This window comes from Oncorhynchus nerka, linkage group LG24 (assembly GCF_034236695.1).
Source record: "Oncorhynchus nerka isolate Pitt River linkage group LG24, Oner_Uvic_2.0, whole genome shotgun sequence".
Taxonomy (NCBI): domain Eukaryota; kingdom Metazoa; phylum Chordata; class Actinopteri; order Salmoniformes; family Salmonidae; genus Oncorhynchus; species Oncorhynchus nerka.
The window spans coordinates 36,485,974-36,510,605 of record NC_088419.1 but is presented as its reverse complement, the minus strand read 5'-3'; the positions used below and the strand labels follow the sequence as shown (position 1 = coordinate 36,510,605).

Below are 24,632 nucleotides of genomic sequence, written 5' to 3'. Positions count from 1 at the left end.
TGTGTGTGTGTGTGTGTGTGTGTGTGTGTGTGTGTGTGTGTGTGTGTGTGTGTGTGTGTGTGTGTGTGTGTGTGTGTGAGTGAGAGAGTGTGTGAGAGAGATTGAGAGATGCGTAGAGGTATTGTTATTTAACCCATGCACCTTAAAGGGTTTGTAATGACACTATTGTAATACAATTAGTAGACCACAGTCAAGACGCAGAGTGCACGTTTGACTCATGCACGTTCTCAGTGTCATCACCTCTCCTCTGTAACATGAACATATACATGTACTTCACAGACGTTACATGGTACACTTAAATCAAGTATAACAAAGATGTCAGCTAACAGTAACACACTGTATTCAAGCAAATCATTGTATCGATGTATCATACAAGTTTGCGCCAAAAAAAACTCTGTCTCCCAAATTTGACAGTATCCTGTCTAAGCCATTAGGGGCCATGTTTCCTTCCTGCATTATGGCTTACCTTCCGTTCCATTGTCATAAGCTGTCATCTTCAGAAAAGCAATGCTAAGTGCAACCAAAGCGCCTCTAATGCTACAAAGTGTGAATGCAGTATACTTTAGAAACATTTCAACGACAACATTAGGACCACAAGCCCTGAGATTGTGTTAATGAAAGTTCAAGAACTTAATAGCGTAATCACACACCTTCTAGACAGTTTAGCTCAAGGACCATGCACAGACAACATTGTGGTTGTTTTTTATAACTTTTTTCATCAATTTTCAGAGTTTATGTGTCGTGACGGAATGAGAACCAAGTCGTACATTTCACAATAACCAAATCCAGGTGAGTCTCCAGTTGTTGCTCTTATTCAATAGTTGCTCTATTCTCAGCAGCTCAGTTCTCTTGTCCTAAAATGACCTCGGATGTGTATTTAGGAGCAGCACCGTCTCGTCGAAGTCCACTACGTACATAAAAGTCAGACTCATCAAAGCATCTTACTTGCTTTATTATCGACTCTTCTGAATAGCAGCCATCTTGTCTTTCACTCCAAATAAACCATCTTTTTGGTTGTTCTGTACCACAAGAACCTCAAATCTAAAAAATATTTGACCAGGTGATTGTAGAAACGTATGAGGTTAATGTCTTTCCTTCAGGTTATTAGGGCACAGTGAATATTGAATAACATTACATAGCACACAGGGACACAACAGTTCCCCCAATATCAAGCACACAAAGGCGTGACAGAAATGTAAGGCACATATGGTGGTGACGTTTAAAACATCCTTTACCTCAGAGGAACAACCGACATTTTTAAGGATCCATCTGGATACGCAGCTCCTTTTCTTCAAGTTGAAGTGTTTCCCCCTCAGTCTTTTTTTCTTTGGTCTGTAGTGGTATGAATGGTACTGTGAAACCATTCTGGGGCTTGCACACTTCGACGAACAGCGGCAGATCGGACATGCTGGTGTTGAACTTTTTGTCTAACCCCTCATCTTCCTCCTCCTCATCCTCCTCTTCCTCCTTTCTCTTCCCCATCTCCATAGGCGGAGTACTAAAGGGCCTGCATTGTAGCTCATCTGGGATATTCTTCTTCAGCTCGCGGTTCTTGTTTCTCTTGGCCAGCTTGGTGACGGAACCCAGGCGATTAAAGATGTTGTCGTCTGAGGAGGCCACACTTTCGGACCGGCGCGGATCACACTCTGCCCCCCTTAGACGCAGGTTGTTGAGTTTCATGTCGATGCTCTCCTGAGATGAGGTCTTGTAGGGGTTGGTGTCCAGACTGTTGAAGGCGGCACGGCGTTCCGGGGAGAGCATGTCCGTGGAGACGGCCCACTGGTCCAGGCCCAGCTGGCGGCGCTCCATGCTGCGGATGGTGGCGGTCCGCTGGAGCTTGTCGCTGACCTCCACACTCAGGCGTCGCCGCGTCTCCCGGAACTCGGCGCGCACGTTGGCCTTCCACTCGGCCGCGTGGGCCTTGATCTCTCCAACCTAGAGCACGGGGAAATAAATCCAAGGTAATTCCACACCATAAAATACTATAACGCAATTGGATAGTTAATCCAAATTACAGAATTAGTGGCAGTAGCTAGGTAAACAAAACAAAAGTATAGATTGCGGTCTCTCCTTTCAAGGTAAGAAAGCAAACAACAACTATTTCCATGTTTTAACCATTTGAATGTCTATTTTAACCCTTTAAAACTCTTAAGGATTGGACCCTTTTTTTCAATTTTCGCCTAAAATGACATACCCAACTCTAACTGCTTGTAGCTCAGGCCCTGAAGAAAGGATATGCATTTTCTTGGTACCATTTGAAAGCAAACACTTTGAAGTTTGTGGAAATGTGAAAGAAATGTAGGAGAATATAACACATTAGATCTGGTAAAAGATAATACAAAGAAAAAAACAAATGTTTTTTTCTATTTTTTTTTAACAATCATCTTTGAAATGCAAGAGAAGGGCCATAATGTATTATTCCAGCCCAGGTGCAATTTAGATTTTGGCCACTAGAGAGCAGCAGTGTATATGCACAGTTTTACACTAAGCCAATGAACCATTGTATTTCTGTTCAAAGTTTTGTGTCAAGACGGCACAAATGTGCCTAATTTGTTGATTAATAACTATTCATGTTCAAAACTGTGCACTCTTCTCAAACAATAGCGTGGTATTATTTCACTGTAATAGCTACTGTATATTGGGCACTGCAGTTAGATTAACAATAATTTAAGATTTCTGCCAATATCAAATATGTCTATGTTCTGGGAAGTTTTCTTGTTACTTACAACCTCCTGCTAATCGCATAAGCCTATGTTAGCTCAACCGTCCCGCAGGGGACCCACCAATCCTGAAGAATTAATGTTCTTCTAATGGGACATTTGACAAAATACTAAGCCCATGTAGTGTTCAACTATACCATTACATAGTAGTATGGTCATATAATGTCACATACAAGTAAATTATCTTACCTCCTCTTTTGTCTTCTTGGACAGGACCCTCAGCCAGTCACCAATCATGCTCAGTACAGCAGCAAAATAGGCCAACCCCACCAGAATCCAGAACCACACCAATGGTCTATACCAATTACGATACACGACCCTCCGGTCCCCTCCTATAGGATGTAAACAAACAATGAAACAGTCAGCATGATGAGAGACATGGGTCGTGTTTAGAAGAGTTAACCATAGAAAAAAAAAATTTAATGGTAAACAAAAATGTGGGTTTCTTATTGGATAAGTGCAGGTAATCCCTCCCTGTATCAGTCCATTTTCTTCATTTAGGTGACTATTAAACATGACCCTGATAAACACTGATTCTATTGGTCCATTTTCTACCTGAATATCTTAAGCTGATGGACTAAAATCCAGAGAACAGAAACGAACAAAGCTAATTTTCTCAGACAAGCGCTTGTATGTCAAATAGTGATTGGGAAATAAATCATCTGTGCGGTGTTGCAGCAGCTTGGTCAGTGAGATCAAGCTATGAGAGCCTCCCGACACAACTACCTTTTTATTTAAACGTCGACGTCTAAGACAAGAAACAACTGCATGTCTCAAATATCAGCACCCTCCCCAGCATTAAGGAGGAATCTTGAGCGCTTGTAATAATGGCACAGCACAAGTTGCAAAGTTGTGTTAGGAAAATGTCGGAAAAGTAGGTTCTCCAACCAGAAATGTCATGCCCATAGGGGGCACAGGGGCAATTGCCCCCTCAGATTTGTCCTGTTTAAAAAATGTATATACAGTATATATATTTAAATATTTTGCTGATTTCTCTCTGCAATACTATTAGCCACCTAGCAATTATATAAAGTTGGCTTTAGCTAGCCTAGATAGGTTTCCAGGCTACCAAGAAGCCATTTCAAGCTATCAATCAAGTTAGAGTAGCTAGCTTTTCCAACTACTGTAGCTTAGCTGGCATGCCTGCTGGCAAGGTTGATAGACTTTAGAAAAGCAAGCAATAGCTAAATGTACTGAATAAGACACATTCTTTTACACAGATTTTAGCAGAGATCCAGAGAAGCATATTTAGTTTATTTATCAAATGAACCACCAGGAGAATGCAGAAAAAGATATATATATATTTTACATAGTATTAAGAATAATTATTCACGTATGTTATGCCCCCTCAGATTTTTGGGATGCAGGACGTCATTGCCTCCAACCATAACCAAGTTTGAAGCAAAATGAATGGCCGCAACAGTTGTTATAACGACAGTTTTGGTAACTGTTTAATTAAAAGGATGTATTAAATCAAATCAAATTTGATTTGTCACATGCGACAAATACAACAGGTGTAGACCTTACAGTGAAATACTTACTTTCAAGCCCTTATCCAACAATGCCGTTAAGAAGAATAAGTGTTAGGTAAAAAATAGATGTGAAAATAAAAGTAACAAATAAATGAACAGCCGCAGTAAAATAACAATAGCCAGTTGTTATTAGTTGTTATTAGCATGTACTGTATGAGCCTTTATGATGTCTTAGTGTAGAAAACGGACTGAAAATGGCTGTTATTCAAGTAAGAATCTCTTTCAGATAATCATCTCATTATGGCATTACTCGCAACAGAAACATGAACTAATAATTAATCTAGCTCTCACCTGCCACATAGTCTCCTATTCCGATAGTTGTCAGAGTGATGACAACAAAGTAGATGGCCTCCAGTCCAGTCCAGCCTTCTATGTGTTTGAAGATGACCGCTGGAATGGTGACAAAGAGGATACAACCCGCCAAGATGAAGAGCAACGTGGAGGCCACTCGGATCTTGGTCTGGCTGATCTGGTTCTGTTTATGCTGGAAGAGGAGAAGAAGACACACATATGCACACACACAAACAAACACAGCGCACACACACACACACACACAGAAGAACAGGCACACACACAGGCCATAAGGCCAAGGCCATTCTACCAGAGTGCACCATGTGTTGTCGTTCTGTGGTGGAGTCACTACTGCATTCGCATGATGAGATTCATGACTCTGACAAGGTGGCATCTACAGTATTTCCACACTCTGACACTGCCTGGTGATAAGCTAAAGATGCATAAGATGCATGATTAGCTCAAACGAGGCGTAATGGTGATTGTGACTATGGGCTGTCACAGAGGCACAGCTCACTCAGTGCAGCTCTCACACTAGGTGTTTCTGTTCTGAGAAATGTAAACACACTGTAGCACACCACAGGCCAGAACAGAGCGGAGGGTAACTGTTGGGCCAATCAGAATAAAGCACAACAGCCATCACCCCCTGCTCATTAACAACCCATAATGTAGAGCCCACACATCATTAGTAGATGATAACACCTCACTCAGTACTGAACACTTTCACTTTCAACCTGGGGGCATTATTTTCACCCACTCAGATTGAGAAGAAAAAAAAGTTGATATTATTATTTATTTTTTATTCCCTTTACATAGTGTCAGTGTTCCAAACGTGACATTATGTATTTTTACCTAAACATGCAAACACCATCAGATATAATTCATAGCAAGCAGTGCACTGGATTAGTCAGATTTGATTAAATATAACAGAACAGACGCATTGGAATGCCATTCACTCTCACAGAATGTGTTGCCAAGAAGAAAAAACTGAAATCCACACCCCAAAAAGCCATGAATATGACTGCATTGAGGCATGTCACTGAGCTTCTATGGCTACACACACCATTCCACTGTCCACTTAATTTGTTCATTTAGCGCAACAAAACAGCTCATGATCAAGTGCCTTTATCACAGTCAACACATCTATATATTTTTTACTTTAATGAGTTGTGTTGAATAGCATAAGATCAGCTATAAAACTGCACATGTTTCTCTTTGCCCCATGGCAACATGTGTAAGGAAGTTAGCTGTTGCAGGCCCACCCACCAACTCATTTCTGGCTACACCACTGCTGTCAACTGGGTAAAAACCCAGGTCTCTCTACTCTCTAGCCTATCAATATCTCACATTTAAAGTCATTGTGATGATAGAAACAGTCATTAATAACTGTTTTCATAATACATTAAAACATCATTATTGTTTCTATTGGTCATGTTGTTGTGGATTACTGTATGCTGTGAACTTACCCTGAACATTTTCTCCACCTTGGCGATGGTTTTCACAAATATGGTCCCTAGCTGGTCCCCCACACCGGCTAGCAGGAACCCAAACAGAGGGATGCCAAATATTGCATATAGGATACAGAAAATCTTCCCGCCCTCAGTGCTGGGAGCAATGTTACCATATCCTGTGAAAGAAACAGAGAAAGAGAAGGGCATGTTTTCTGGATGTGATGAGACTTGAATCTCTTTCTTATCAATGGCAGACACAACCACAGTGGGTTTATGCAATAGCAATTCCATCTCCTTTCCACCATAGACGTGTACACATGCTGCGATCTACAAAAGGCTAACATACTGTCTGCTAGCTAAGCTTCTGTCCCTTTCCATTTGGAATCACAGAGGTGCTAGTCGGGTTCTAATATAATCACAAATATGCCAATGAATTGGAAGTAAAATGCCTCCTTCCACCATCCATCAAATTGAAGACATTCAGTAGTCAAGAGTGCTAATGGTTTAGAAGGTTCTGTTGAAGACAATGCTATGATTGATCATGTGATTTCAACACAGTTAACACAGAAACGATAAGGCCAGTTTCCCGGACACAGATTAATAAAACACATTTCTGGACTAAAAAGCACTTTTAATAGACATTGTCCATTTAGCATGCTTTTTAGTTTGGGTCTGGGAAACTGGCTCCTAAAGTCTTGATTGTCTCTAGTCAATGTAAACAGCATTACCTCAGGTGAAATGGCAGAATGTTTCATCAGCCCTTGCACTTGGCTTGAACTACACATACACTGCCTGGTACAATAACTACCATAGCTGTGGAAAATAGAGGTGATGAGGTTGCTGCAGCACCCCCTGAAAAAAGTAGTGCAATGGGCCTTTACTAGTCCTGTATTAGCAGACCGATATAGCCGTCTGTAGAGCATCAACAAAACATTATCAGCACCCCCTTATTCCTAGGAGTGGAGCAGCTCACTTCATTTCATCTGACATATGACTCACACTCACATACCAATCCCATATCTATCTCATATAAGAAACCTTCAAATGCAGTTTGCAGGTATAGACCTGATTCACAGCTGAACGTTCCACCAGCTAACGTGGGTAGCTAATAAACTGTCCCGTCTTTTCAAATCAGGGCAGATGACAATGACAATACTCTAGTAATGTTTTTCTGAGTATCCCAAATCAAATAATATTGTTTTACTGTGTGCAGTGGTTTTAGTCTACAGGTCACACTTAAGAAATAGTTGTTCAATTGGTTTCAACGGAGCACTTCACTTTCTACCCTGCAAAAAACTTTGGTCAATGAACAATGGCCACAGTGTAAATAAGGTGAATTGCCAGGACTATTATCATTGTTTCAGCCAGAACGATCTATTGCCTATTCCTGAAAAGACCATTGTAAATAAAGGGTTGAATGGATGGTAACGAATAACAAGCAACAATGAGAGTCACCACAGATGTGACAGATCACATAGGCCTCAATTAAGTTTTGATAATACTGACCAATGTAGTACTGTAACAGGTATGTGTAGTACTAGTCCAACACTAAAACCATTACCTATGGTTGTGATGACGGTTCCAGCGAAGAAAAAGGCACTGCCCAGGTCCCAGTGACTGGAGTTATAGGATGTGTCTCCTATCGGGCTGACCCCAGCATTCACTGCATCTACAGAGTGCTGGGCACACATACAAAGACATTCATCAGACCATAAAAAATTAACTACATCAAATGGATAAAGATGATAGCATTACGTTCAGAATTGCAGCCATTTTTGGTGGTATAGAGTCTCTTGAGAGTCTGTTTATTAGTGATCCTATAGTTTCATTTTGAATCGATGAATTCTCAGGGGGATAAGGATCCATCAAACTTTCCAATGTGATTTCCTAAAGCAGCCGGTTGCGTAACATATGACTGCTGTATAGCTTACCGCTGATGATGCTTCTGCATGGTGAATCATCATGACAGTGCCACAATGAGAGAGAGGTACCATGGGGGGGGGGGGGGGGGCATTTGATGCCCACCATGCCCTGAGCAGCCCTCACACTCTGCGCCAGTCGGCCAGTCTACCCGGCAGGAAGCCGGCACGCCAGATGGAGCTTCGGAGTGGCGAGCAACAGGATGAAGCTCAGGGTGTGAGGGACGGTGGGATAGGTGTGTGGAAGCAGTTGAAGGACAAATTAACAAGGGCAGAGGAGGAGAGACCATGACAGTCCAGTGGTCGAGGACAACGGAGTTGGTTTGGCAAACCATGATTTGAGTGTTAACTAACCTTGCCCGAGACCTGAAGACTTGCTCTCTCTCTCAGAGAAAATTCCCTGGCTTTAGCTTTGTGGGGAAACACAGGATTTGGATGCACAGGAGACCCGGGTTTGAAATCTGGCTGGTAACACATGCAATCAACTCCACTTTCCAAACTGACAGTCTGATATCTGATAGCTAAGATGAGCCGTTACTGCATTGATCTAGTTTCAGCATTGGAGAGTAACGTGTGACATGTAATCCGTTAAATGTAAGGGATTACAAAAAAAACAGTAACTGTAATCCGTTAGGTTACCAGCTAAAATATTTTAATCAGATTACAGATACTTTTGAAAAACTAGATGAGTACTTGACGCATTCAAATCAGCATTGAAAAAAAGTGCAAGTTTAAGTTTGTTCCACATGAGCGAGTCTGACCACAAGTCAGAGACCACTATGATGACACATCAAATGTGTTTGATCGATCCCGGGCAAAGCACAGGAATAGGCTTTTGTAGGCTACAGTCCAAGGTATGTCTTCCAATGATGGGACTGGTGTCGGCATCCAAAGATTATGCAACTTGAATAAACACTTGGAGGTAAGGATGACAGCAGTGATATAGTCTACAACGATACGGATATCACTTACTATTGATATCTACATAGTGTATTGATGTGAATCACACTGCTACTCTCTCATTTTGCTATTTGCGCTTTACGGATTGTGGTTGTTGTGGATGGCTGTCAGTCTGTCAAACTTGTCAGAAACATCCGTTTCAACGTCAACAGTGAAGAGCTGAGTCCGGGATGGCAGAGTTCCTCTGTCCAGTGTCTGTGTTCTTTTGTCCATCTTAATTGTTTATTTTTGATGGCCAGTCTGAGATATGGCTTTTTCATTGCAACTCTGCCTAGAAGGCCAGCATCCCAGAGTTGCCACTTCACTGTTGACGTTGAGACTGGTGTTTTGCGGGTCTGGTCACACTGTCTGGTCTAATGTAAATTTCATTAGGAGTCCTTTTATAAACACTTGGGGGAAAAGGGCATTCCCTCCTCTTGTCATAATGTCTGTGCTCATGTGGGCATGGTTACTGACTGGGTAAAATTTTACATGAAAGACAATTCTTATTTAGAAGGCTAAAATCACATTTCATCTTCTTACAAATATTTTCATATTTAATCATGTAAGTTCCACAACATCTAGATGTAAATCTGATAACTGGGATGTATACATTTGTAGAGTTACTGTTATTTGGTTATACCGTCCTTAACCTCTCTAGGGTATGTGGGACGCTAGTGTCCCACCTGGCCAACATCCAGTGAGATTGCAGAGCGCCAAATTCAAATACAGAAATACTCATTATAAAAATTCTGAAAAGATACAACTATTTTACATAGGTTTAAAGATTAACTTCTTGTGAATCCAACCACGGTGTCAGATTTTAAAAATTATTTGAGAACATAGCCCAGCAGACAAATCATTACAAACAGTAACCAGCCAAGTAGAAGAGTTACACAAGTCAGAAATAGAGATAAAATTTATCATTTACCTTTGATGATCTTCATATGGTTGCACTCAGAAGACATTCATTTATTCAATAAATGTTCCTTTTGTTCGATAAAGTATTTCTTTATATCCGAAAACCTCCGTTTTGTTCGCGCTTTTTCTTCAGTAATCCACAGGCTCAAACGCAGTCACAACAGGCAGACAAAAAAATCCAAATTGTATCCGTAAATTTCATAGAAACAAGTCAAACGATATTTATATTCAATCCTCATGTTGTTTTTAGCCTAAATAATCAATAATATTTCAACCGGGCAATAACGTTGTCAATATAAAATGTAAACAAGAAAGGCACTCTCTCGGTCGCGCGCATGAAAAAGCTCTGTGACACGGCAGGGTCCACTCATTCAGACCGCTCTTACTCCCTCATTTTTCAGAATACAAGCCTGAAACAATTTCTAAAGACTGTTGACATCTAGTGGAAGGCATAAGAACTGCAATTTGAGCCCTAAGTCAATGAATACTGTAATGGCTATGAATAGAAGAAAACTACAACAACAAAAACATCCTACTTCCTGGATGGATTTTTCTCAGGTTTTCGCCTGCCAAATCAGTTCTGTTATACTCACAGATACTATTTTAACAACTATTTTCTATCCAAATCTACCAATTATATGCATATCCTATCTTCTGGGCCTGAGTAGAAGGCAGTTTAATGTGGGCACGCTTTTCATCCAAAATTCCAAATGCTGCCCCCTACCCTAGAGAAGTTAATGATATCACAAAACTGATCTGACATAATTGTTCTTTAAGTCCCTCCTGACAAATTCCCACATTCTTTGTGTTGGGAATAATGTCTCAATGTCCAACCTTTTTATTTTGCAATACTGCAAAGTCTCTCTCTGTTGTAACACAGGGATTTCTTACTTCAATTTCTGCAGAGTGGGAGAGAGAGTCCCTGCAAAGTATTTACAACTGTCCTAAAACTGCCAAACTTCCCCCACCTCCCCACAACCCTTTTTCACTGGTGGGAGAGAGAGGTGGGGGCTCTCTCTAATCCTCACCCAGGAGGGAAAGTCATGACAATGGTTAAAACAATAATTTTGATATCATGGATGGTCAGTCCTCGCATCCATTGCTCTGTTTATTAATCTGAGAATAGTTACATATATCCAGGCCCATCTCTCAGCTTTTTACCAAAACAGAGGTGGGGTGCCTATTTTGTTATTGTTTTATCAGTGCATTTGCACTTTAAACAGCTGCATATTATAAAGAAATCAAAGTGTCACCAACAAAAAGGTAAACAATAGGCCTATAGCAAATGCAGCATATGGCATTCATTTTTCACATGTAAATAGACACTTGTCAGTGGCGCTCAAAGCATGCCATTCCATGAGCGCAATATTTATTTTTCAACTCGAATCAATGAGCCCAATAAGCCCTCCATGACAACAATATCATAAACAACAGAGTAAGGCTGGCTACTAAGTCCTTAGTTCTGGGGTTTACGCTCAGGTAAAACAATTTGGCTAATCTATACTTCCATATTTCCAAGTCCTATTCCTGAAGATCAAGTGGTATAATATTTATTGGAATGACTGGAATTCTGATAGACTTTAGTTTTTAATGTGAAGATATAATTGTATCCTATTATATGTTGTAGAAAGCGATGGGTTAAAAGTAACCTACATAACCAACCCATAAAGTAAAATTTAACATCTATATATGGCCAGCTATGTAAACTTTAACACTGATTTATCCTGCAACAGATGTCGTTCAATTGGTAACATACATTTTTGTCTTCTTCTAATGCCTCTTAGGGGGAAAGTAATCAAAAAGTAACAGAATGTAATCCGATTATATTACTGAGTTCAGGCAATCCAAAAGTTAATGATTAAAATTTTGGACAGGTAACTAGTAAATGTAATGGATTACATTTAGAAAGTAACCTACCCAACCCTGTCTAATTTACATCTGTCCCACACTTTGTTTGAATAATCCTTATATAATGCAAGAACTCTGACTCAGATCTTTGCACAAGCTAAACTTTGAAGTACAAAATAGCTTGTTTTTTTCTGTGATAAGACTTCACTATTTATTCAGTCTCTCTCCTCTCCCCTACAATGGGTTGTTGCCGTAAATGAGAATGTGTTCTCAGTCAACTTATTTGGTAAAACGATGTTTAAAGCTAGAATCTTTAGTTGCCTCATCCATTTTTTGACTTAGAAATTAATGATATATACTCATTGACTCTTGAAGAATATAACGTATAAATTCCTAATGATCTCAGTTCATCTGTCATACCCCATCAGAACCCAAATTAAAATGTTGTTTTACTCCAATGTTTGTAAATAATGTAAATGTAAACACACACTATATAGCCTACACACTGTTAAAACTATAGTTTTGATATCATGGATGGTCAGTCCTTGCATCCATGGGTAACCAGGGGGGCCCCCATGACCAAGTTAGGGAATCCCTGGATCAGAGGACTGGTGAAGATTTGGAACTGGGGCAGCGTAGCAGCATTCAAGAAAAATAAAAGGTGTTTAGCATTTCTATCTGAATGTGGTTTGCTTCAGGACACCCTAAACGAAAGAAAGATTAATGTAATCACCTCAGATGCAGCCAACACCGTATTTCCACTCTGAAATATGAATTTAAAAAGTAGCTTTTGTGGAAGGCTTTCTCAGTTAACCAATACAGGCTTACTGTCAGGACCTATTGACACCACATGCAGTAACGTATGCAAGCCTGCCAAGCTAACTTGGCAAACAGTTATACTGTCACATTATGTTATTGACACTTGTGCAATGCAGCAAGAGACTAGACATGACTTGATTCTTTAGTGGATGGATACTCAAAGTCACTCCCTAACCCCATAAACAGCTGGAGGAAAAACGATTCTAGAGGTTTCACAGGAGGAGGCTATCACTGTCGCCGGCACAGAACTGACAGAGAATGCTGAGGAGATAGGTGTACATCTCCGCCCAGTAGTCTGGCTGAAGCCCTGCCCTACCTGTCCAATAGGCTGTACCTCAGGGCTAAGACACTAAAGTAGCAGCCTGGCACATGTCCCAGAACTGCTTATCATCTGCCCTTTTCTCTGCTCTGCCGCAGAATAATCACCTTTCACGTTAAATAAAAGGCCTCATAGTGCTTTGTTATTCTTAGATATACTGTATGATTCGAATATGTGCATACGGTATATGTTAGCTGCCATTGGGCAGGATCTCTACACTTTCGCAGAGACTGCCTTCACAGTAAACGCTGTATATGTTGGCTCAATCGGAAATCACCTTCAATTTCAACCGCGCTACAATGCAGATCTTCCACGGATTTAATCGAGCCCTAATCCGAGGACATAGGAAAGTTGAGGTTTCATTATTAAGTATGCAAATGAATGCAGGTCCCAAATTAATATTTAAAGTGGTAATAGTCAAAAGGGAGTATGGACAAAACAGGTTGCAATTACATAATTATTATTTATTTTATGAAGTTATGCCATAACGGTTATGGTCAGGTTGTATATTGGTTAGATAAGGACATTTGTTAATATATTTTTAACAACCAGGGGGAAAACACTTCTTTATCTGGTTGTAATCTGATCATCTGTCTTTCCCATAAGTATTGATCTTGTCATGAAAATAAATCTTTACCCCGTTTTAATAAAGAGCAGTTATAATTGGGTCACATCTTATCAGACAACTTAAGGTTGTGGGACATATTTTGCCCGCTGGGTTTGCCCCCCCCCCCCCAATGTTAAAGGCCTTTTGCAACTTTCATCACTGTGTCAGCACAGGGAATGTGTCAGCAGTCGCATGAAAACCCAAGAATAAACATATCCTCAAGCGAAACATGCTGGAGAAGGAGAGGGGGTAGCGGGGGAAGAGGAAGTGAGTGGGTGAGTCAATGCACACTCACACAGACACACTCCACACCTCTGAATCATGGCCCTGGTGTTGGGTAATTAGTAAAAGCACCATGGTAGGACCTCAGTGGGATGGAGTGACACACCATAACACACCAATCCCTCCCTCTGAGAGTCCCCCAGCCTGCTACAGTCTACACTACAGGCTGCAACCTACCTTATGTTTGACAATGCTGACTCAGTCGCTGAGAACAATATCATCTGGAAATATCCAGTACCCAAACAATGAGTCAGAGAAAAAGACCAAGTAACTCAATGGCTTCAGAAAATATTCAAAAAAAGGTCTATTGATCCTCCAGAATCAGTGTGATGGAAAGACCTTGTCGCTAGATTGTTGTGGGTGCTGTAGTACATCAAGCTATGCCTATAACACGATGTGGAACATTACTGGACTTTGAAGGTCTGATGGACAAGGTACTGTAATGAGTGCTCGGTTGAATCCCAAGCAGCATTAATCACACCAGACTAGAGACCCGGAAGAGCAGTCGACATTCCCCAAGCCACACCTCCATCCATCGTGGGTCCTTCAGAATTATAGTCCCTTAATGAATAATTGACTCCCCGGCAGATGCTTTTAAGACTTACGGCTAAATTTAGCCTTCCTGTGCATATATCAGAAGGGATACTGTTGCTTTAACCAACGACAAACACGCCTGGAGATCCTTATCAAACGTAAAACACTCAGAAGATGATGGTTCAATGAGAAATCCCATGTTAACTGTTAGATTACAAAATAACTTGCATGCTGCAGTATACAAGTCACAATAGATCCACTCATGAAACAAAGTACATCTATGTCTGACACTCCTATTTCAGCTAATGTCAGTGTAGTTTTTTTAGGTGGAAATGCATTTGGGATTGCAGATGCTCTGAATGCAGATGCTCCCTATGCACTAAAGCATTACATCTTGGCCAGGTCGCAGTTGCAAATGAGAACTTGTTCTCAACTAGCTTACCTGGTTAAATAAAGGTGAAATTAAAATTTTAAAAATTACATTCGGAAAGTATTCAGACCCCTTCACTTTTTCCACATTGTGTTACGTTACAGCCATATTCTAAAATTGATTCAATTTAAAACACGTCCTCATCAGTCTATACACAATACCTCATAATGATTATCATCTGCCCTTTTCTCTGCTCTGCCACAGAATATTCACCTTTCACGTTAAATACGAGGCCTCATGGTGCTTTGTTATTCTTAGATAATATTTGGAAGGTATTCAGACCACTTCACTTTTTCCACATTTTGTTACGTTACAGCCTTATTCTGAAATTGATTAAATAAAAACATGTCCTCACCAATCTACACACAATAACTCATAATGACAAAGCAAAAACAGGTTTTTAGAAATGTTTGTAAAAAATAAAATAAAAAACAGAAATACATTATTTACATAAGAATTCAGACCTTTGCTATGAGACTCGAAATTGAGCTCAGGTGCATCCTGTTACCATTTATCATCCTTGAGATGTTTCTACAACTTGTTTGGAGTCCACCTGTGGTAAATGCAATTGATTGGACATGATTTGGAAAGGCACACACCTGTCTATATAAGGTCCCACAGTTGACAGTGCATGCCAGAGCAAAAACCAAGCCATGAGGTTGAAAGGAATTGTCCGTAAAGCTCCAAGACAGGATTGTGTCGAGGCACAGATCTGGGGAAAGGTAGCAAAAAATGTCTGCAGCATTGAACATCCCCAAGAACACAGTGGCCTCCATCATTCTTAAATGGAAGAAGTTTGGAACCACAGAGTTTCTTCCTAGAGCTGGCCGCCGCGTCCAAACTGAGAAATCGGGGTAGAAGGGCCTTGGTCAGGGAGATGACCAAGAACCCAATGGTCACTCTGACAGAGCTCCAGAGTTTCTCTGTGGAGATGGGAGAATCTTCCTGAAGGACAACCATCTCTGCAGCACTCCAACAATCAGGCCATTATAGTAGATTATCCAGATGGAAGCCATTCCTCAGTAAAAGGCACATGACAACCCGCTTGGAGTTTGCCAAGAGGCACCTAAAGGACTCTCAGACCATGAGAAACAAGATTCTCTGGTCTGATGAAACCAAGATTGAACTCTTTGGCCTGAATGCCCAGCATCACATGTGGACAAAACCTGGCACCATCCCTACGATGAAGCATGGTGGTGGCAGCATCATGCTGTGGGGATTTTGGAGACTTGTCTAGATCGAGGGAAAGATGATCGGAGCAAAGTCCAGAGAGATCCATTAGGAAAACCTGCTCCAGAGCGCTCAGGTCCTCAGACTGGGGCGAAGGTTCACCTTCCAACAGGAAAAGGACCATAAGCACATCGCCAAGAGAATGCAGAAGTGGCTTTGGGACAAGTCTCTGAATGTTCTTGAGCCTGTACTTGAACCCAATCGAACATCTCTGGAGAGACCTGAAAATAGCTATGCAGTGACGTTCCCTATCCAACCTGACAGAGCTTGAGCTGACAGACCTCCTCTAGCTCCACAATGAAATAGGGTGCAGGCCAGGCAGCAGGCTGTTAGCCAGCCTGCCAGCATAGTGGAGTCTGCCACTAGCACAGTCAGTGTAGTCAGCTCAGTCAGCCCATTGAGACCGTACCTGTGCCTCGACCTAGGTTGGGCAAAACTAAACATGGCGGTGTTCGCCATAGCAATCTCACTAGGATAAAGACCTCCCCCTTTCCTTGTCTTTATTGAAAGAGATCATGATACCTCACCTCTCAAAATAGGGCTAAAATAGGGCTATCATAGCACTGAGACTGGACTTGTGAAGGTGGTAAATTACCTTTTAATGGCATCAGACCTAGGCTCTGCATCTGTCCTCGTGCTCCTAGACCTTAGTGCTGCTTTTGATACCATTGATCACCACATTCTTTTGGAGAGATTGGAAACCCAAATTGGTCTAAACGGACACGTTCTGGCCTGGTTTAGATCTTTATCTGTTGGAAAGATATCAGTTTGTCTCTGTGAATGGTTTGTCCTCTGACAAATCAACTGTAAATTTCGGTGTTCCTCAAGGTTCCGTTTTAGGACCACTATTGTTTTCACTATATATTTTACCTCTTGGGGATGTCATTCAGAAACATAATGTTAACTTTCACTGCTATGCGGATGACACACAGCTGTACATTTCAATGAAACATGGTGAAGCCCTAAAATTGCCCTCGCTAGAAGCATGTGTTTTAGACATAAGGAAGTGGATGGCTGCAAACGATCTACTTTTAAACTCGGACAAAACAGTGATGCTTGTTCTAGGTCCCAAGAAACAAAGAGATCTTCTGTTTAACCTGACAACTAATCTTAATGGTTGTACAGTTGTCTCAAATAAAACTGTGAAGGACCTCGGCGTTACTCTGGACCCTGATCTCTCTTTTGAAGAACATATCAAGACTGTTTCAAGGACAGCTTTTTTCAATCTATGTAACATTGCAAAAATCAGAAACTTTCTGTCCAAAAATGATGCAGAAAAATGAATCCATGCTTTTGTCACTTCTAGGTTAGACTACTGCAATGCTCTACTTTCCGGCTACCCGGATAAAGCACTAAATAAACTTCAGTTAGTGCTAAATACGGCTGCTAGAATCCTGACTAGAACCAAAAAAAAATATCATATTAATCCAGTGCTAGCCTCCCTACACTGGCTTCCTGTCAAGGCAAGGACTGATTTCAAAGTTTTACTGCTAACCTACAAAGCATTACATGGGCTTGCTCCTACCTATCTCTCTGATTTGGTCCTGCCGTACATACCTACACGTACCTACAGGTCACAAGACGCAGGCCTCCTAATTGTCCCTTGAATTTCTAAGCAAACAGCTTGAGGCAGGGCTTTCTCCTATAGAGCTCCATTTTTATGGAATGGTCTGCCTATCCATGTGAGAGACGCAAACCCGGTCTCAACCTTTAAGTCTTTACTGAAGACTCATCTCTTCAGTGGGTTAGTAGTCTGGCCCAGGAGTGTGAAGGTGAATGGAAAGGCTCTGGAGCAACGAACCGCCCTTGCTGTCTCTGCCTTGCTGGTTCCCCTCTTTCCACTGGGATTATCTGCCTCTAACCATATTACAGGGGCTGAGTCACTGGCTTACTAGGGCTCTTTCATACCGTTCCTAGGAGGGGTGCGTCACTTGAGTGGGTTGAGTCACTGATGTGATCTTCCTGTTCGGGTTGGCGCCCACCCTTGGGTTGTGCCGTGGCGGAGATCTTTGTGGGCTATACTCGGCTAGGGTCAGTTTGTTATATCTGGAGTACTTCTCCTGTCCTATCCGGTGTCCTGTGTGAATTTAAGTATGCTCACTCTAATTCTCTCTTTCTCTCTTTCTTTCTCTCTCTCTGAGGACCTGAGCCCTGGGACCATGCATCAGGACTACCTGGCATGATGACTCCTTGCTGTCCCCAGTCCACCTGGCCGTGCTGCTGCTCCAGTTTCAACTGTTCTGCCTGTGATTATTATTATTTGACCATGCTGGTCATTTATGAACATTTCAACATCTTGGCCATGTTCTGTTATAATCTCCACCCGGCACAGCCAGAAGAGGACTGGCCACCCCACATAGCCTGTTTCCTCTCTAGGTTTCTTCCTAGGTTTTGGCCTTTCTAGGGAGTTTTTCCTAGCCACCCTGCTTCTACACCTGCATTGCTTGCTGTTTGGGGTTTTAGGCTGGGTTTCTGTACAGCACTTTGAGATATCAGCGGATGTACGAAGGGCCATATAAATACATTTGATTTGATTTTTGGTTTGATGCAGAGAAGAATTGAAGAAACTCCCCAAATACCAAGCTTGTGCCAAGCTTGTTTCGTCAATCCAAGAAGACTCGAGGCTGTAGACGCTGTAAAAGGTTCTTCAACAAAGTATTGAGTAAAGGGTTTGAATACTTATGTAAATGTAATAACTTAAATGTTCTATTTTTAATACATTTGCAAAAAATTCTAAAAAACATTTTCGGTTTTGTCATAATGGGGTATTGTGTGTATATTATGGGGAGGTGGGGAACTATTTAATCAATTTTAGAATAAGTCTGTAAGGTAATATAATGTGAAAAAAGTCAAGCGGTCCGAATATTTTCCGAATGCACTGTATGTAAGCGAATTAGTGCTGAGTTGCTTATTTTGGCTCGGGTTCTCTGCAGGAAAATATCCATTCTGCATTCCAAGCATTACGGGGCCCCAGCAAGACCCTACGAAGGCGGTGAGCATTAGCAACTGCATTGGCATCCCTTTATTCCCCAAAACCGTTTTTTTTTTCCAGAGAGGAAGTGATCTCAAACTTGATTGCCCTCTTGATTGCCCCCTTGGTTGCCCCCATTTCCTACTACTTCAGAGTTCTACCGTAACTAAGATAAATTACCACCTCTTGTTTCGCAGTTAAAACAGTTCAAAAACAATTACAAACCTTCTCACATCCAATCATTGCCCAAGCCCAAGATCCTTGAGTTATTGTTAGCGAAGTGTTTCCAATTCACTCATGATTAAAATTCACACTGGCACCCGTGTGTTTCAATGTGTATTATTGTTGAGCCGGCCAGGAGAAACTTGGCCTGGTGCCATTATCATCCAGGGTTTTCATGGATGAGGCGTCAATATCTGGCTGATCCAAACACTTGAGTGTCACTCTGGTTGTTTTATGAGGAGCTGGAAGCATTCGGCCCTGAGAACCCTGTTGGCCCTTGCAGAAGTGAGAGTGCTACAGTACAAGTCAAATGCTCAGTTTATGATGTTCCTCCTATCCAGATGAACCTATTTCCATTTTTTTATTCCGGAGGTGAAACCTTAGATTGTAGCACCTGTTGTTTTCTGGAAGCTGTCTTGAGCTCAGTCCAAGAAGTTTGTCTCAATATAGACTAAAAGGGAGCAGGACTTGAAGAAATGGCAGGCATACCCTTGCAAGTCAAATTGATCAAGGTGACTCTAAATAAGGAAATCTATAGAATTACATAATGTAAAAGGCATACAATTACAGTGACAGGGGTCCCTGCCAACTTTCCTATAAGCTATCGGCCTGATGAAAGAAAAACAAATGTATATTGGTGTTGCCAGTTACATAATGTATTCTTCATTGTATGGGCATTTATCATAGCTATCCCATGGTACAGATGAAGTATTGCCATGCATATGTGACAGACAGGTTTGAAACTAAGTCTGTGTTAGCCTCCTGAGCTAAAGCCTAGGCATTCGCTTGGGGAGATAACACAAATCTTCAAGATCAATCAAGCATGGTTCCATGAACCACCTCTGTTACACATCCACCTAGATATAGGAATTGGCATTTGGCCATTCTGATATCTATTCTCCACTTCTCCTCAGTCATGTCTCTGAGCCATTGTTATGCCAACCATATTCCCTGTGAGGCGCTAGCAATAACGAGTGTCTTTAGGCATCACAGTTAGGAGCATTTGGTAGTGGCAGCCAAGGCCTGAACGACATCACATGTTGGCACTCAGACTGCTGGGCATACTGGTCAAAATAACACACTCGTACCCTTTTTATCAATCACAGTACTGTACACAGTCACCCACAACGTGGTGGTCAGTGGTAACTTTCAATTCAGTCTGACACACAGCTAGACTCTATAGTTATGTTGATACACAAGCCTGTTTATTGTGGTTTGTATCCAATTTCAGGATGGCTGGCAGTGTTTACTGTATAGTGTAGGGGGGGGGGGGGGGCTTAAATAACATTGGATCGATACAGAGTTCGATACAGAGTTCAAGTTTCAGTTGACCTGAGTCCCCACTAGGGACCTCAGACAGAGCTGAAAGAGACAGGAGAGCTCCAGTATTGACTTCAGACTGACCTAGTGGCTGCTGTTGTCTTTCCTTACCTTGATAAGCACCTCCAGCTCCGCCGGTGTGACACAGGGGTGCTTCTGCAGGAACGCCGCCTTCTCTGCGGTGATGGTCACCTTCTGGTTGCTCTCGAAAGGCTGCTCCAGGGCCCGGAACATCAGGCCTCCCCCCACCAGATAGGCAACCACCACCACAAACACCGCCACCACGGTCTTCCACTTCATGACCGTGAAAAGGGGCGAGCCATCCTCGCCCACCGCCTCCATGCTGGCCACCATGCTGGCAGGTCGCGATGGAGAGAGCCGGGGCACGGTGCAGCCCATGGGGTTCTGCATGGTGGCCACACTGGCCTGGACCAGGCTGGCACTCATCATGCCTGGCTGGACCTTCTTGGGGGGGAACAGGTTGGTCTGGACCGCCACTGCAGAGAAAAACATGTAATGTTATTGTTAGGTGCTGCAATATAGGAAAAGTTCATATGTAGTCATATACTGCACAATCCAGATGTAAGCAAATGGGTGGAATTAAAAGAACCCTACAACCCTACAGCATGTAAATAAGTTTACTATATTGTCTGGGTACGACTTCTACATGGAGCTGGGCTTGATTTTTCTGGGCAGTTTGGGCTTAAGAATTTATTTCCGTCTATCAGCCACAGGAGTATGACAGTGAAATATAAATGGAGTTTGTCTTGATGCTTGAGGTTTTGAGCAGCACGGGGTGGCAGAGAGAGAGAGAGGGTGAATCCCTAATGTGTTCTGTGGGCTTTCTGAAAACCCATTATTGTTAAAGGGATACTTCACAATTTTGTCAATGTGGCCCTTTATCTGCTTCCCCAGAGTCAGATGACAACGTGGATTCCATTTTTATGTCTCTGCGCGCAGTTTGAAGGAAGTTGCTAACTGTCGTTAGCACAATTGCTAACTAGCATTAGCACAATGACTGGAAGTCCATGGGTATCTGCTAGTGTGCTAGAAGAATGCCATAATCCCAAAGTATCCCTTTAAGAGCAGGCAACTCAGAGCAGTGGCATGGAGTGTTCCATCAGCACACTCCATCAGCCAGTGGATTCACATACTCCGGCCATATATGGCTGGCAGCCCCAAGCACAGGCTGAGAATGTTATTTTTTTTATGGATTACAAGCTGAGCCTTTTATTTTATATTTTATTTTTACCTTAATTTAACTAGGCAAGGCGGCAGGGTAGCCTAGTGGTTAGAGCGTTGGACTAGTAACTGGAAGGTTGCAAGTTCAAACCCCCGAGCTGACAAGGTACAAATCTGTCGTTCTGCCCCTGAACATGCAGTTAACCCACTGTTCCTAGGCCGTCATTGAAAATAAGAATTTGTTCTTAACTGACTTGTCAGTTAAGAACAAATTCTTATTTTCAGGGGCAGAACTACAGATTTGTACCTTGTCAGCTCAGGGATTTGAACTTGCAACCTTTCAGTTACTAGTCCAACACTCTGACCACTAGGCTACCCTGCTGAACAATTTCCCAATGATGTACTGTCTGAATGATATTTGAAGAAAGAGTTTTCTGTTTGTCCCCTTGTGATGCCTTTGTAGTTATAAACATCCACAATTTACAGCCAAAGTATTCAAACATATTTTCCAGCCGTGTTGCTTCAATTTCATGCTTACACCTTCAAGATGCTTACTTTCAACATTACATGATGTACTGTTAAGAGTCCTCAATGTTCTGCCACATCTCATGTGCCTACCCACTGTATACTAGGTTTTGATTATGAAAACAAATATAATTCATTAGTGGTGGTGATTCATGTAACCATTCAACCACACTGTGAGGAAAAACATTCACCACACTGGTCCGGCAGGCGAAAATAATTTTGATGAGCAACGCTCAACACATTGCTGGCTGCATGTAGACCATAAAACACGGCTGACATTTCTCCCAAAAGGTCATACCGATGAAAACAGATAGACACCTGCTGCACTGGTGGCTGGAGATGCGGCTGGGTAAACATTTGATCGTGAGCGAGAATAGGACAGCCGCATTGACGTGCCATACGTGCAGGATTGGCGGGAACTACCCATGCAGAGCTCCAGCTCTACCTAAATCCGATGAGGTAATGTGTTTTTACCCCATCTCTCAATGCATCACAATACTGCACCAGCTGTAACACACCAAGTGTTCCTTTATGACATTATATTACCGACTGACAGTTCACATTAGCCATTTCGCCTTCACCTCAACCGATGTGTTTTAGACTAGAGCCCGGCAATGGTAAATTCCCCTCAAAAACAACATAAACAAGGAATCAGACCTTGATTGGTAGCTAAATTCTGTTAACATACATTTATACATAAAATGGCAATAGGAAACGTGCTACCAGCATGAGGTAGACTAGCTACAAGGAGTCGTGCCTATCCCTGGACCTAATCTGATGGGAATGTCAATCACCAAAACAGCCGTGGGCTTTCTAAATCAAATTGAATAGATTAAGCTCATTAATGGCAGGTAGCGTTATCCCTCGCCATGTCTCCTACTTTATCTATCTGGACAATGTGTGCTGCTTTGGCGCGTTGCAGGCAGACAGTTTCCCCTAGGCACATCAGTGCCCACCAAATGTAGTATCTACATCAACAATAAATGTATTTTATTCTTTAGGGGTGGGATCAGAGCCATAGCCAACATGTGGCTCTAGGTGTTATTAAAGGTAGGCTTTATTCATAATAAGGAAAACAGCTGTGGTATGCGCCATTCCTCGTTGGACATTGGTCATGCAATGCATGATCATGTTTGTGGTGCACTCAATCACTGCAGTTATAAATGGACTTAGTCTATGTCAATAACACCAATGTATGTGTATCAATACATTTCCAACTTCACCTATAGTCTAATGATACATATGTTACTTTAAGTGTGTACAATTAAACGAAATAACCTATATGGACTCAATATTGGAAGCATTTAACTCAATCGATCTGCTTTCATTGATTACCGACAAAACGTTCCAAACGTTGAAATACAAACCTGGCGTAGGGTTGGGATTCCCTGGTTTTCTTGGGTTCTCCGTGGGAAATTTCATCTTGATTTTCGGTTTGCCACAATGGACCAAACCCTTGCCGAAAACAACTGACTGGAAAGAAAAAAGCCTTGTCTTTATGTAAAATCTTTCAACGCTCTTTCTATTGAATCCTTTGTTTTTAACCGAGAGAGAATGGAGAACGGTAGGGAGTAAAAACACATCATCCGTGTCTTATTTTGCTCTTGTCAGTGAGAGCGAGGTGCACACCCGGGTAAAAAGGTCATTATGAGCTCCCCTCTCCCCGCAACAGACTCTAGTAGGAACAAGAGCAAAGCGCACACCCACTATTGCTCGTTGCACCACAGTCCACGCCTGTCCTTTTTTAAAACTGTAAACAACGACAAAACGCAGGAGGAGTCGGAGCTCCAACAGCGTTGACGAACTTGACGATTACATGTTCAATAATTGCTCTCTTGACCGCTGCAGCAAAGACTTCAGCAGGGCTGTGCAAGCCTATTGTATCCAACGGTCGCGCTGCGCGTGCGTCTCTAACGCTCTTTTTCATGGTAGTGCGAGCTGGCGTATTCTTATGACAACACTCCAAATCGATGAGGCATATGCCAGCCAAAGTTCAGCATGAAGAAGTCGTGATTGCTAGCATTTTTGACGGGCAAGGAATTGTCTAATACACATTGTCATGTGTGCCGTCCTACAAAAAAACCTGACACTTGGATGAGGCTCATGGAATAAAGCTTCTTTATAAGGGAGGCTGAATGCGGGAGCCCCCATGTAACTGGCAGATAGTGGTCCCTGCGGCAAAGCTTTATCATATTAACCTGTGCTTCGGGACACGTCATTACATCATCCAAACATGCAGAAGAAATCAATCACATATGGATATCCTTGTCCACCTCTTCCACTTCTCATTGTTTAAGTTGTACTGTTACGTTAACATTGTGGGCGTAAAACGTATGTTTTGGTGCGTCAGACAATGCATTGCCATGAGGATTCATATTACCGTGTTGCAAATAATTGGAAGTCAATTGAAAAGGATGATGTTGTGATCCGAAAATACTGGATTATTTTTCCATGTGCCTAAAACCACGTTTTGTCTTGTTGATGTGTAGTGGAGTCACAAGCATAACACATGTTAGATCCTTTTGTTGAATTATTGGCCTATTGCATATATTATATTTGTCATTGATTAT

The 24,632-nt window shown here is 41.9% G+C and overlaps 1 protein-coding gene across 1 annotated transcript; it reads right to left on the bottom strand.

The window, feature by feature from the left end:
• Positions 1-23,905, bottom strand: LOC115107928 (potassium channel subfamily K member 10-like). Its single transcript, XM_029631703.2, has 7 exons — positions 23,430-23,905; positions 20,467-20,852; positions 7,556-7,673; positions 6,010-6,170; positions 4,544-4,736; positions 2,910-3,052; positions 1-1,935 (listed from the first exon to the last, which is right to left on the bottom strand). Exons 1-7 carry the CDS (start codon positions 23,482-23,484, stop codon positions 1,258-1,260), a joined length of 1,734 nt encoding a protein of 577 aa, XP_029487563.1. The 5' UTR covers positions 23,485-23,905; the 3' UTR covers positions 1-1,257.
• Between the last annotated feature and the right edge of the window lie 727 nt (positions 23,906-24,632).

What these genes read in the sequence shown, in the direction of transcription:
- LOC115107928 (XM_029631703.2), bottom strand. Translation starts at nt 23,484, where the DNA reads ATGAAATTTCCCACGGAGAACCCAAGAAAACCAGGGAATCCCAACCCT. An exon ending in AACCGTCATCACAACCATAG is followed by an intron (nt 6,171 to 7,555) that starts GTAATGGTTTTA and finishes TTTCTTTCACAG; the next exon opens with GATATGGTAACATTGCTCCC. An exon ending in CCAAGAAGACAAAAGAGGAG is followed by an intron (nt 1,936 to 2,909) that starts GTAAGATAATTT and finishes CCCGTGCTCTAG; the next exon opens with GTTGGAGAGATCAAGGCCCA.